General features: G+C 41.3%; 1 protein-coding gene across 1 annotated transcript in view; it reads left to right on the plus strand.

Annotated features, from left to right (window-relative positions):
* The window catches only part of HIBCH (3-hydroxyisobutyryl-CoA hydrolase), a 267,813-nt gene that overhangs the window by 190,959 nt on the left and 62,188 nt on the right, over window positions 1-14,666 (plus strand). The window contains exon 8 of the mRNA XM_075829922.1: window positions 5,270-5,415. Coding sequence (XP_075686037.1) covers window positions 5,270-5,415 — 146 coding nt within the window. The remainder of the gene's footprint in view (window positions 1-5,269; window positions 5,416-14,666) is intronic.

The following is a 14,666-nucleotide window of genomic DNA, read 5'->3' on the forward strand; positions in this document are numbered from 1 at the left end:
CCTTTATGACCCATATGATTGACAGGTTATAAAATTAATAAGAGGTTGTTGTGGTAAAAGCCCTTAATGCAAATTGACATCGTAGGATATTTTCATGTATGTGTTAGGGTATGTTCACACGCTAGCTGTCATTTACGTGTGAAAAGGCAGACTGTTTTCAAGAGAATTAAGGGGTTAATGCTGGAATACATTCCCTTATGTGAAATATTTGGGTTAAATTTAACTTCAAGGACACTAATTGGCAATTATTTATGTGTTCTACCACTTTTGCCATTTCATCAATAGTTTGTTATGGTAACTCTCTTATACTTTTCTGTGTTGTTTTTATTTATTATAATTATTTTCATACTTTGATAGACAAAGACATGGTCAGTAAGGTGGGCTAATATACTGCTGAAGGCCTAGATAAGGCAGGATAGCAACAATGTACACAGAGATAATGCATCTCCTCTGTAACTACCTGGTCACTGGGGGAGAAGACTGTAAGGGTATGTTCACACGGCCTATTTACGGACGTAATTCGGGCGTTTTTGCCCCGAATTACGTCTGAAAATAGCGCCTCAATAGCGCTGACAAACATCTGCCCATTGAAAGCAATGGGCAGACGTTTGTCTGTTCACACGAGGCGTATATTTACGCGCCGCTGTCAAATGACGGCGCGTAAATAGACGCCCGCGTAGAAGAAGTGACCTGTCACTTCTTTGGCCGTAATTGGAGCCGCTATTCATTGACTCCAATGAATAGCAGCGCTAATTACGTCCGTAATTGACGCGGCGTTCAAGCGCCTGCACATGCCGGTACGGCTGAAATTACGGGGATGTTTTCAGGCTGAAACATCCCCGTAATTTCAGCCGTTACGGACCCCCGCCGTGTGAACATACCCTAAGGCTGGGTTCACACGACCTATTTTCAGACGTAAACGAGGCGTATTATGTCTCGTTTTACGTCTGAAAATATGGCTACAATACGTCGGCAAACATCTGCCCATTCATTTGAATGGGTTTGCCGACGTACTGTGCAGACGACCTGTCATTTACGCGTCGTCGTTTGACAGCTGTCAAACGACGACGCGTAAAAATACAGCCTCGTCAAAAGAAGTGCAGGACACTTCTTTGGACGTTTTTGGAGCTGTTTTCTCATAGACTCCAATGAAAAAAGCTCCAAAAACGGACGTAGAAAACGGCGCGAAAAACGCCGCGAAAAACGCGAGTTGCTCCAAAAACGTCTGAAAATCAGGGGCTGTTTTCCCTTGAAAACAGCTCTGTATTTTCAGACGATTTTGGTCACTACGTGTGCGCATACCCTTATAGTCTATCACATCTCTCTGTCAATTGCCATTCATTGCAGCTGCCATAAATCAAATGCCCTATCAAGACAATACTTCCTTGAAGGTGTGTATCTCCAATATGGCCTCCCCAGGGAAATTTTAATGAATAATAATTTTAAAAAAAATAGCTACAATATTTTTTTAAAAAGAAACATAAAAAAAGAAACAAACATATTTTTTCTACAGACATAAATGATCATTGAAACTAAAATATAAGATAACCTCCCTGTTTCAATGAGAATAAATTTGGGAACATTATTATTTTTAACTAAGGACAAGGCCAATTTGAGTTTTTTCATTTTACTTTTTTCCTCCACGCCTTCCAAAAGCCATAACTTTTTTATTTCTTTGTCGGCATAGCCATATGAGGGCTTGTTTTTTGCGGGACAAGTTGTAGTTTTTCATGGCATCATTTATTGTACCACATAATGTACTGGGAAGCTGAAAAAATATATTTGTGGTGTGATATGGACAAAAAATTGCGATTACACCATTTTTGGGGGGTTTTGTTTTTTGTTTTACCACTTAAAAAAATAAAACAAAAAAAATGTTTTGTGTCGCCATATTCTGAGAGCCATAATTATTTTATTTTGCCATCAATTTAGCGATGTGTTGGCTTAAATTTTGCGGGGCGAGCTGTAGTTTTAACTGATATCATTTTAGGGTACATGTGACTTTTTGATCACTTTTTATTCCTCTTTTTTTAGAGAGATTATGTGACCAAAAAACAGCCATTTGCATGTTTTATATATTTATTTATTTTTACAGCGTTCACCAAGCGGGTTAAACAAAACTATATTGTGATAGTTTGTACTTTTACGGACACGGCGATACCAGTTAACTTTTTGTTTTTTAACATTGCTTTTAGGCGGAAAAATTTGAAAAGGGTTTTTTTTTCAACTTTTAATACTTTTTTTTTTTTGGAACATAAAAACAACTTGAACTGTTTTTTACTTTTTTTAATAGCCCCAGTAGGGGACTTGAACCAGCGATCGCTTGCATGATATACTGCAATACTAATGTATTGCAGTATATCGTGATTCTGACAGTCTTCTTTGAAGCCCTGGAGCCAATGGAGTACAAAGATCCCAGACCTGGAGGCCTTCATTAGGCCCCCAGGCTGCCATGACAACCATTTTCACCAGCCGAACGCGATGCGGGGGGGATGGAGTATTTGAGGGGGCGCTCCCCTGTTTCTAACAATTTAAATGCCGTGGTCGCTATTGACTGCGGCATTTAAGGTATTAACCCCTTAGTGACCACCAATACGCCTTTTAACGTTCGTCACTAAGGGGCCTTAGGCTAGGCTGACGCCTTTTCACGTTCGCCTAGTCTAAGTCCTGCACGGGTCTCCCGTGCAGACTGGAGCCGGGGCTCAGCTGTCTGATGACAGCTGGGCTCCTGCTCCAACGCCCGCGATCGAAGTTTACTTCGATCGAGGCCGTTTAACCCGTTAAATGGCGCCATCAATAGCGACCGCGGCATTTAACTATGTTTACAGAGGGAGTGAGCTCCCTCTGTCACCCATCGGCGGGTCTCCGATGGGGTGTCATGGCAGCCGGGGGCTTGATAAAAGCCCCCAGGTCTGCCCTGGACATATGCCTGTTAGGACGCGCCGGAGGCACGTCCTAACAGATTGCCTGTCAGATTTACACTTACAGGCAATAATGCTCTGGTATACGAAGTATACCAAAGCATTATAGCAGCGATCGGAAGATCGCACAGTAAAGTCCCCTAGTGGGACTAATAAAATAAGTCACCAATGTGAAATAAAGATTATTAATAAAAAGTACAGTAAAAAAATAAATCCATTTTTTTCCATAAAAAGTGGTTTTATTTAGTAAAAGTGTAAAAAATAAATAAAAGTACACATATATGGTATCGCCGCGACCGTAATGACTCCATTAATAAAGTTAATATGTAATTTAAACCGCAAGGTGAACACCGTAAAAAAAAACGCAAAAAACAATGGCGAAATTGCAATTTTTTTCCATTGCCCCCCAAAAAAGTCATAATAAAAATGAATCAATAAGTCCCATGCACCCCAAAACAGTACCAATCAAAACTACATCTCGTCCCGCAAAAAAACAAGTCGAAAAAAATCACTACATTGATGGAAAAATAAAAAAATTACGGGTCTTGGAAAGCAACGATGCAAAAACAAATAATTTTAGTTCAAAAGTGTTTTTATTGTACAAAAGTCGTAAAACATAAAAAAACTCTACATATGTGGTATCGCCGTAATCGTACCGACCCATAGAATAAAGGTAACATGTTATTTACGACGCCCAGTGAACGGCGTCAATTTAAAAACGCATAGAACAATGGTGGAATTTCAGTTTTTTTTATAAACCCCCCAAAAAAAGTTAATAAAAGTTAATAAAAAAATTATATGTACCCTAAAATGGTGCTATTAAAAAGTACAACTAATCCCGCAAAAAACAAGTCCTCATACAGCTATGTAGACGAAAAAATAAAAAAGTTATAGCTCTTTGAATGCGACTATAGAAAAACGAATAAAATAGCTTGGTCATTAGGGCCTAAAATGGGCTGGTCACTAAGGGGTTAAACGTGATCTTTGATTCCACCATTGCAGTGAGGTGTCGGCTGTATAACAACAATCAACTTTGCATAAATTGATAGTACAAGCGATTACAATAATATACCTTATAGGAGAAAAAAATATTTTTATCCACCTATCGTGTTCCTTCCCCCCACCCCTCCTAACTATTCACTCACTGAGAATTTTCAGCTTTTTCTGTCTCCTCAAGATGAAACTGACTTAGTGAGCTATCAGGTTACAGCTGCCCATAAAAGTCTATGGAAAGGCGAGGCGGGAGTTAGAGAAAAAGAGCAGAGCGGGAGAGAGGCACCTATTGACGCTACAGATGCTTATAGTAAGAGTTCTATTTCACCAAAGTGCTGGATTCACAGCTACACTGCTCATTACTTCTATATGATGTCCTCCATGCTGCTGTTGCTGCTTCTATACATGTGATTGATAGAAATAGGAGAGCTGGATGTTCTCTTCCCTTTTTGTGCAATGTATAGAAGAAATAGCTCAGAGAAAACAGAATTAGAAATAGAACCTGCAAAGGGAAAACTGCTTAAAATGCAGAATACAAGTTCGATAATGTCCACCAAAATCCTCATGTACACACACATAACAGCTTATTCTGAAAAGGCAACTAAAAAGATATGCATGCTTTAAGAAACGGTATATTTTCACATTATCAGTTTGCGCTGTATTTGTTTTCACATGCTTCCTCTTACCAGAAGATATATGGGTTTATTTTAGTTTACAGGTGACCTACTAGTTGAGTAAAGCTGCTTTAACCATTATAGTTCCTATTTGACCCTTTCTTTTTATTCCTGAGAGGTGTTTTGCAGTTAGCTACGGTGAGTGAGTTCACCATATACGTGATAAGAGAACCTTCTAGCTAGAAAGGCGACTACATTCAATCAGCTCTAAGGATCAGGATAAAGCATATATATATATATATATATATATATAAAGTAGTTACTACAAAACAATTGGACTCTAAGGCCGTATTCACATAAATGGGTGTCAAATTGGCTGTGAAAAATGGCAGTTTTTCATGGCCGATTTGCATTCATGTGGGACACGTTTTCACTGATTCCTCATAGACTTGAGTCTATTGAGGGATCCGGAAATACGGGCAAAAAATAGGACATGCCCTATTTTTTCACGGGCTGTTCACACTGTCCATTAAAAAACCATTAGCGTGAATAGTCCCAGAGACATGCATTGCTTTTAATGCAGCCGTGTGACGGCTGTTAAAAAAAACGGCCCTCACACGGCCGATTATCCCGCTCATGTGAATAAGCCCTAAAGCTATTTTTGGTTACTGTGAATTTATATGCTTTTATTTTTAAAACGTTGTGTGTACCATCATGATTTCTTTTTCTTTTTAAATGCAGGACTATTTCCTGATGTTGGAGGAGGACACTTTTTACCACGCCTTCCAGGAAAGATTGGTTTATTTATTGCCCTTACGGGATTTAGATTAAAGGGAAGGGATGTGCAAAAGGCTGGAATTGCTACTCATTTTATTGAATCACAAAAGGTGGGTTTTCTTTTCAAATTCAAATTCTGTTTTCTTACATTTTCAAATTTACTTTTATTTTTTTTATTTTAGAAATAAAAGTTTTAAAGGGCTGGGTGCACCAGATTCGTGGCTAATAGCGGAGGTTGTACTAGGCCATATGGGACGGGGTTGTCTTCAAGAGTCAAGCACTATAAAGTAATCAATCATTTAAATATATAATTTACCACAGAAGTTTTCTAGAAATAAGAAAGGCAACTTAAATTAGCAAAGATGTAATGAAAAATGGGAGAGGGGTAGGAATAGGGTTTTTATAAAACTTGAAGGCAATACGTAATATTCTATCTTCTATTGTAAAGAAGAGTAATATACACAGACCAGCTATAACATTAAAAACCACTGAAATTAGAATTGAATAAAATAGATTCTTGTTACAATGGCGCCTGTAGAGGGGTGGGACATATTAGGCAGCAAGTGAACAGTCAGGTCCTGTAGTTGATGCTGTAGTGTTAGAGGCAGGAAAAATGGGCAAACATAAGGATCTGAGCAACTTGACACGGGCCAAATTGTGATGGCTACACACCTGGGTGAGAACTATTCCAAAATGGCAGGTCTTGTGTAGTGTTCCCTGTATGTAGTGGTTAGTACCTACTAAAAGTGGTCCAAGGAAGGGCAACTGGTGAACCCACAACAGGGCCATGAGAGACTAAGGCTCATTGATGTGCCTGTGAAGCAAAGGCTAGCCTGTCTGGTACAATGCCATAAAGGAGCTACTGTAGCCCAAATTGCTGAAAAACTTAATGGTGGCTATGACAGAAAAGTGTCAGAACACAGAGTGCATAGCAGCTAGCTACGTTTGAGGCTACATAGCCAGCAGACTAGTTAGAATGCCCATGCGGACTCCTGTCCACCACCCAAAGTGCCTACAATGGGCACGTGAGCATCAGAACTGGACCATGGAGCATTAAAAGTAGGCGGCCTAGTCTTATGAATCACGGTTTCATTTACATCGTGTGGCTGGCCAGGTGCGTGTGTGTCACTTACCTGGGAAAGGATGTACTATGGGAAAAAGGCAAGTTGGCACAGCAGCGTGATGTTCTGGGCAATATTCTGCTGGGAAGCCTTAGGTCTTGGTATTCATGTGGATGTTACTTTGACATTTACCACCTAACTGAACATTGTTGCAGACCAAGTATACCCCTTTATAGCAATGGCATTCCCTAATGGCAGTGGCCTCTTTCAGCAGGATAATGCGCCCTGCCACACTGCAGAAATTGTTCAGGAATGGTTTGAGGAACATGACAAAGAGTTCATGGTGTTGACTTGGCCCCCAAATTCTGCAATCAAGCTTCTGTGAAATGTGCTTGAATAAACGATTCATGAAGGCCAAACCTCGCAACTTACAGGACTTAAAGGATCTACTTCTAACATCTTGCTGCCAGATACCACAGGCCATCTTCTGAGGGGTTCATGCCTTGACAGGTCAATGCAGTTTTGGCAACACCAGGAGGACCGGCACAGTATTATGCAGTTGGTTTTAATGTTATGTCTGATCAATGTACTTGTGTATACAGTGAGAGAGAAAGAGAAGTGTAAAAAAGCCAAGTCCCACCGGTCATTTAACCCCTTAAGGACTAAGCCTATTTTGGCCTTGTGGACACAGCCGATTTTTGCACATCTGACATGTGTTACTTTATGTGGTAATAACTCCAGAATGCTTTTGCCTATCCAAGCGATTCTGAGATTGTTTTCTCGTGACTTGTTGTACTTTATGATACTGAAAAAATTTGGTCGTTAAATTCAATATTTATTTGTAAAAAACACCAAAATTTAGAGAAAATTTGCAAAAATCTGCATTTTTCTAAATTTTAATGTGTCTGCTTGTAAAACGGATAGTAGTACCACACAAAATAGTTACTAGTTTACATTTCTCATAAGTCTACTTTGTTTGCATCATTTTTTGAACGTCCTTTTATTTTTCTAGGACGTTACACGGCTTAGAACTTTAGCAGCAATTTCTCACATTTTCAAGAAAATTTCAAAAGGCTATTTTTCAGGGACCAGTTCAGTTCTGAAGTGGCTTTGAGGGCCTTATATATTAGAAAGTCCCCATAATTCACCCCATTTTAAAAACTGCACCCCTCAAAGTATTCAAAACAGCATTCATAAATTATTTTACCCTTTAGGCGTTTCACAGGAAAAAAAGCAAAGTAGAGGTGAAATGTAAAAATTTCAAATTTTTTTACGAAATTCATTTGTAATACAGTTTTTTCTGTAACAACAAAGGTTTTACCAGAGAAACGCAACTCAATACTTATTACCCAGATTCTGCCATTTTTAGAAATATCCCACATGTGGCCCTATAGTGGTAATGGACTAAAACACAGGCCTCAGAAGCAAAGGAGCACCTAGTGGATTTTGGGGCCTGCTTTTTTTGAGATTATATTTTAGGCACCATGTCGGGTTTGAAGAGGTCTTGTGCTGCCTAAACAGTGGAAACTTCCCAAAACTAACCCCATTTTGGAAACTACACCCCTCAAGGAATTTTTCTAGGTGTATAGTTAGCATTTTGAGCCCACAGGTTTTTTTTGCTAAATTTATTGGAACTGGTCTGTGAATATGAAAATCTACTTTTTTTCTGAAAAAACATACAATGTTTTAGTTTTTACAAGGAATAAAGGAGAAAAAGCACCCCAACATTTGTAAAGCAATGTCTCCCGATTACGGCAATACCCCATATGTGGAAATAAACTGCTGTTTGGACCCACGGCAGGGCTCAGAAGGGAACAAGCGCCATTTGGATTTTGGAATGCAGATTTTGCTGGAATGGTTTTTGAGAGCCATGTCGCATTTGCTGAGGTCCTGAGGTACCAGAATAGGGGTAGCCCCCAAAGGTTTTGGAAACTACACCCCCTAAAGTATATATCTAGTGGAGTAGTGAGTATTTCGAGCCCAAGTTTTTTGTAGGATAGGATGCATTTCCATGTGAAGAAGTCAAATCTGAATTTTTTCTTACACATTTCCTACAAAGTACATTAACTCCTTAACGCCGAAGGACGGATATATCCGTCCTCTGCAGCTGCTAGTTCGCGCAGGAGGACGGATATATCCGTCCTGTGATGGCGCGGGTACTGAGACTGTACCCACGCGATCAGCGGCAGGAGCACGGCTGTTATACTCAGCCTGACTCCTGCTGCAACTGCCGGAATCGAAGCGCGCGCCAATTCCGGCAGTTTAACCCATTAAATGCCGCTGTCAATAGTGACAGCGGCATTTAATGTGTTTGACAGAGGGGGGAGCTCCCTCTGTCACCCGATCGGCGCCCCCGCAAACAAATCGCGGGTCGCCGTCGGGTTTCCATGACAGCCGGGGGTCTAACAAAGACCCCCAGGTCTGCCTTCAGCATCTGCCTGTTAGGCGATGCCGGAGGCATGACCTAACAGGTTGCCTGTCAGTTTTACACTGACAGGCAATAATGCTTTGGTATACGAAGTATACCAAAGCATTATATATGCGATCGGCAGATCGCATAGTGAAGTCCCCTGGTGGGACTAAAAAAAAAAAATGTAAAACAGTTAAATAAAGTTTGTGAAAAAAATAAATAAATAATTACAGTCAAAGTCAAATAAAACTACTTTTTTGGCCCAAAAAGTGGTTTTATTTAGTAAAACGGTCAAAACAAATCACACATACACATATATGGTATCCCCGCGTTCGTAACAACTTGACCAATAAAATGAACATATTAATTAAACCGCCGGTTGAACTGCGTCCAAAGAAAACGCAAAAAACAACGTCAAAATTCTCTCTTTTCTCCCATTCCCCCCATAAAAAATAAAATAAAAGTTAATCTATAAGTCCTATGTACCCCAAAATAGTACTAATAAAAACTACACATTGTCCCGCAAAAATCAAGCCCACGTACGGCCACATCGACGGAAAAATAAAAACGTTACGCCTCTTGGAACGCGGCGATGCAAAAACAAGTAATTTTTTTCTAAAAGGGTTTTTATTGTGCAAACGTAGAAAAAACATATAAAACCTTTACATATTTGGTATCCCTGTAATCGTGCCGACCCATAGAATAAAGTTAACATGTTATTTACGCTGCATAGTAAACGGCGTAAATTTATAACGTGAAAATTAATGCTGGAATAGCTGCTTATTTTCAATTCTCTCCTAAAATAAAGTTAATAAAAGTTAATCAATATGTTATAAGCATCTAAAAATGGTATAATTACAAAATACAACTCGTCCCGCAAAAAACAAGCCCTTATACGGCTATGTCGACGGAATAAAAAAAGAGTTACGACTCTTGGAATGCGACCGTGAAAAAACAAAAAATAATCCTTGGTCATTAACGTGCAAAATGGCCCGGTCATTAAGGGGTTAAACTGAATAATTGCACCCCAACATTGATTATCTCTGTTCTTCTATGTTTATAAATGCCCCCATCTGCTGCTCGATCAAATGGTGGGCCCCAAAAGGAGCACCCTGCGGCTTTCAGGTCACAATTTTATCTAAATTATAGGCCCTATTCCACGCCTCTGGGGATTTCAGACCTAAAAAAAAAAAAATACAACCGTGTTGAAACGAAAGCGTGTTCACAGGATGAAAGAACAGTTGCAGGGAAATATATTCATCATCTCTTTTCAAAGGGACTGGTTGTACAACGCCTCTTTAGCACCATCAATCACTATATGAGAGACGGATGTGCCAAGTGAAGTTGGTACACCATAACAGGTCCCTGCCCGGCAAGGTAGGAACTGAAATATGTGCAAAACAACCTGTCACCTGCAGAATATTTAAGGGGCAATGTCCAACTCCGTATATATGGATAGTAAAGGACCACCTGTCCCCAAAGTATTGTGAGCTTTACTAGAAGTTTTGTCAGTTTTAAGAGGTCAGTGAAGAAACATAATAGAAATATCTAGAGTCCATACTGTATTGATCATGAACAGCTTGATATCCTCAAAAAAAAAAAATGCAAGATGCCAATATCACCAGTTATGAGAATAAATATAACAGCTGAATGTGGCAGAATATGGTCATAATAACAGGCAAAGACAAGCAAAAATATAAAAACCTCAGTTTTTCAAAAGATATTATAATTATTCACTTCTCAAGGTATTCATCTAGTGGTGTAATAAGAATTTTTAAAGCACAAGGGGTTGTCAGAAATGTATGAGGTTGTACAGAGTAACAATTGTTATTTTTTTCAGATGTGTCAGTTAGTTAAATTTTTTTGCAGTTGGTAACAATAGAGAAACAAATGTCTGTTCTGCTTTTTTCTGTAATACAGAAATATTCCGTATGTTTTATTCATCTAGGGGTGTAATGAGAATTTTTAGTTTTGTTTAGTTATTTTGTGTTCAAGTTTGTGATGGGCAATAAAGCAAGTGGCATAAGGATAAATTTATAAAATTAAAAGGGGCAAAAGTGGCAGTGAATAAATGTGAAAGATGGAAATAAATTAACAAAATTAATAATCTAAAGAGGAGTGGAAGGTTTTAAAGCAATCTATTATACAAAGACCAGGTTTGGAGGGGCATGTGTCGCATTGATAGCGAGAATCTTTTCGGATTCCTCGTTTGTAGCATACACGCCATTTTTTTTGTGCCCGTAACTTTTTTTCTGTGGAGGCACCTCTGAAGGAAAATGTTGCCCTCGAACTACTCTTGAGGCTTCACTGGCTGATGTTGAAGGTTCTTCTTCCTCCTCACTGCCTTCAAAAATTAATTTTTGGATGATGTTTTCCTGGTATTCCAGGTATTTTTTGCGATGGGCAGCAGATCTGTACAAAATGTACGAGTTGTACATCGCTACCGGGACAAGGTGCATTACAATTTTTTTATACCAGGTCCTGGATTTCCTCATAGCATCATAGGGCTTAATCATCTGGTCGGTGAGATCGACCCCCCCCCCATATATTTATTATACGCCTGTATACAAACAGGCTTTGGGGTCTCATCAGATCTGCCTCGCACAGGGATGAGAGTGCTTGCGTCATTATGTATAGTTGTTAGCATATGGACGTCTTTCTTGTCCCTATATTTTAGTTAATTTATTTTTCTTTTTTTTCTTATTCAAAGTTTTATTACATTTCAGTACACAGAGTTACAAGACATAGTAGAGGGAAGGCCTCCACCCAGTAAATTAACAAACAAACAAGGTCAAAGACCAAAGCAAAAACCCACTAAAACAAAATCAGAAATGTGCATCACAACCCCATTCAAGGACATTATTCAGTATATGTCGGTAGCATGAATGAGTTCATAAGCAAAGCATCAGAGCATACATTGAGGCCACTTAATTGAAGCGGAGAAGGAGAGGCACATTACCCTAGACAGGGGAAAAGAACGAATAGAAAAGGCCCCAAGAGAGGGAGGGAAAGGAGGGAAGGGCGAGGGCATGAGGATCCTGGACTCCTGTTCCGGGGTATTATGAATGCAGCCAGCAGAAAATAAGCACCACCGTACACTTCACAGGGGCATAGGCCAACTCAGGTTACGGCCGTGAGGTATGAAGAAGAAGAAAGGAACACTATCCATGGCGACCATGTAGACATATATTTTACCACAGCTGCCGGGGAGTGAGCTACCAGGTGTTCCATGCGCTGTATCACGGCAACCTCCCGAAACCACTCATCTAATGTTGGAGGCATTGCAGTTTTCCACCTGCGCGGGATCACTGACTTTACCGCCTGAAGGAGATGTCTAGTTAAGGAACTTTTATAAACGTGTATTGGCATCGGGAACATAAATAAAAGAGCAGCTTCTGGGGAATCGGGAACAGAAACTCCGGTAACCTCCAGTATTAATTTAAGTACTGTATCCCAAAAACTCCTCAACAAGGGGCAACTCCACCAAACATGTGACATGGAGCCTCCCGCAGCACCACAACGCCAACAACTGTCAGGCACAGATGGAAACCATTTATGCAGAGCCGCTGGGACCCGGTACCATCTAGAGACAATTTTGTAACTAGTTTCCTCGGCCCTACTGGCTATAGAGGCTTTTTGAGAAAGGGTGAAACACCTCTTCCATTGTGCTTCTGTAAATGTAGTCTGTAATTCTCTCTCCCAGGCCCCGCAGAAGGAGGGGAGTTGTTGGGATCGCTGTGCAAGTAGTAGTTTGTATAATGTGGAGATGGTGTGGGTAGGGGGCTGGGTGGAGACACAGAGGCGTTCAAAGTCAGTTAACAACCGGTGGAGATGTGCGCGTCGATTAACGGCTCCATAAAAGTGCTTTAACTGGGCGTATTCATACATACGGCTAGGAGAGAGCACGTCATCGGGGCAGATAGAGGTTAAAGGGAGAAGAGAGGAGGCAGAGAGGACCTGGGCAAAATACAAGGGGTTGGTGGGTGACCTACCTAGGAAGGAGCGACCAGCCTTACCAGCAGGAAAGGCAGGATTGTCCGTAACCGGAGTTAAAGGACCCAGGGGGTCAACCAGCGTACTTCCAGGCTTTATGCGCCTCAACGCCACAAGGGTATGGTGTACAACAAAGGAGGGTTGGGTCGGTCTATTCCCAGGCAGGGTCCACGGCAGGGTAGATAGGGTACTGGGGCATAGTTGTTGAGCCAAACGAACCCACAGTTTTGATTCTCGGTTGTGAAAAAAATCCAAAACCCGCGCATGTGTTGATGCTAGATAATAGAGCCGACAGTCCGGCAGACCCACCCCACCCGCACCCCTGGAACGAGTCAGAAGAGCTCGGCTCAAACGCGGACGACCAGTCGGCCAAATGAAGGAGCCAAAACACTGCTGAAGCCGCAACCAGTAGGTAGATGGGATAGTGATGGGGATGGTCTGCAGGAGATAAAGTAATCGGGGGAGTAGAGACATTTTAATAATATTAATCCGGCCAAACCAGCAGAATTCAGTCTTATGCCAGGGACTAAGGTCAGTACGAAACTTGGCCAGCAGGGGGATGAAATTATTTGTAAACAGCTGTGTGAGGTCTCTACTTATACGGGCACCTAAATATGTAATGCCTCTGGAAGGCCACGAGAAAGGGAAGTTACTTTGGAGAAGCGACACTAGCTGGGCAGGGAGAGAAACATTTAACGCTTCAGACTTAGAGAAATTAATCTTGAAATTAGACCAAGTTCCAAAACGGGGCAACTCGGACATCAATGAAGGGAGGGAGACATGAGGGTCTGTGAGATAGACCAATAGGTCGTCAGCAAATGCCGAGCACTTATATTCCATTCCTCCAATGGTAATGCCTTTGATATCCATGTTGTTCCGGATGGAGGCCATGAGATGCTCCATGACCAGGACATACAACAGGGGGGACAGGGGGCATCCCTGTCTAGTGCCATTATGAATCGGGAAAGGTGCCGAGAGGGATCCATTTATTTTTATTTGGGCCGAAGGTGTGTGATACAGTGCCATAATTTTTGCCAGGAGAGAGGGTCCTACACCTACATGTCGAAGGGTTTGGTGAAGGGCAGGCCATGATATTCTGTCAAACGCCTTTTCGGCATCCAGGGACAGGATCATGAGCGGGATGTGGTTAGTCTGGGCATGGTGGATGATATCAAGTGTTTTGAGGGTGTTGTCCCGCGCCTCCCGGCCCGGTACAAACCCCACCTGGTCCGGATGAACTAGACTAGGCAGGTATTTATTCAATCTATTGGCAAGCAACTTGGCATATATTTTTAGGTCTACATTGAGTAAGGAGATGGGACGATAACTTGAGCAGAGTTGAGGGTCTTTACCCGGTTTAGGGATAACCGTGACGTGGGCTAAAGTGGAGCTGGGAGGAAACATGACCTCCGGGGAAACAGAGTTAAACGCTGGTAGTAGGAGCGGTATCAAATGATCAGTTAACATTTTGTAGAATTTGGCAGTATAGCCGTCCGGGCCCGGACTCTTTCCCCCAGGAAGATCGGTTATAACCGCAAGGAGCTCCGGGGAGGTGAAGTCCATATCTAGTTCCTCTGCTATCTCCCTAGACAACGGTGTGAAGGGAGAGGAGAAAGAATCCCGGTCCGGCGGAAGGGAGGGGGCGCGGGCGGGCGAGTCAAGGCTGTAAAGGTCAGAGAAAAAGCTATTATATTAATTAAACCGCCGGTTGAACTGCGTCCAAAGAAAACGCAAAAAACAACGTCAAAATTCTCTCTTTTCTCCCATTCCCCCCATAAAAAATAAAATAAAAGTTAATCTATAAGTCCTATGTACCCCAAAATAGTACTAATAAAAACTACACATTGTCCCGCAAAAATCAAGCCCACGTACGGCCACATCGACGGAAAAATAAAAA

This window comes from Rhinoderma darwinii, chromosome 6, assembly GCF_050947455.1.
Source record: "Rhinoderma darwinii isolate aRhiDar2 chromosome 6, aRhiDar2.hap1, whole genome shotgun sequence".
Classification (NCBI taxonomy): domain Eukaryota; kingdom Metazoa; phylum Chordata; class Amphibia; order Anura; family Rhinodermatidae; genus Rhinoderma; species Rhinoderma darwinii.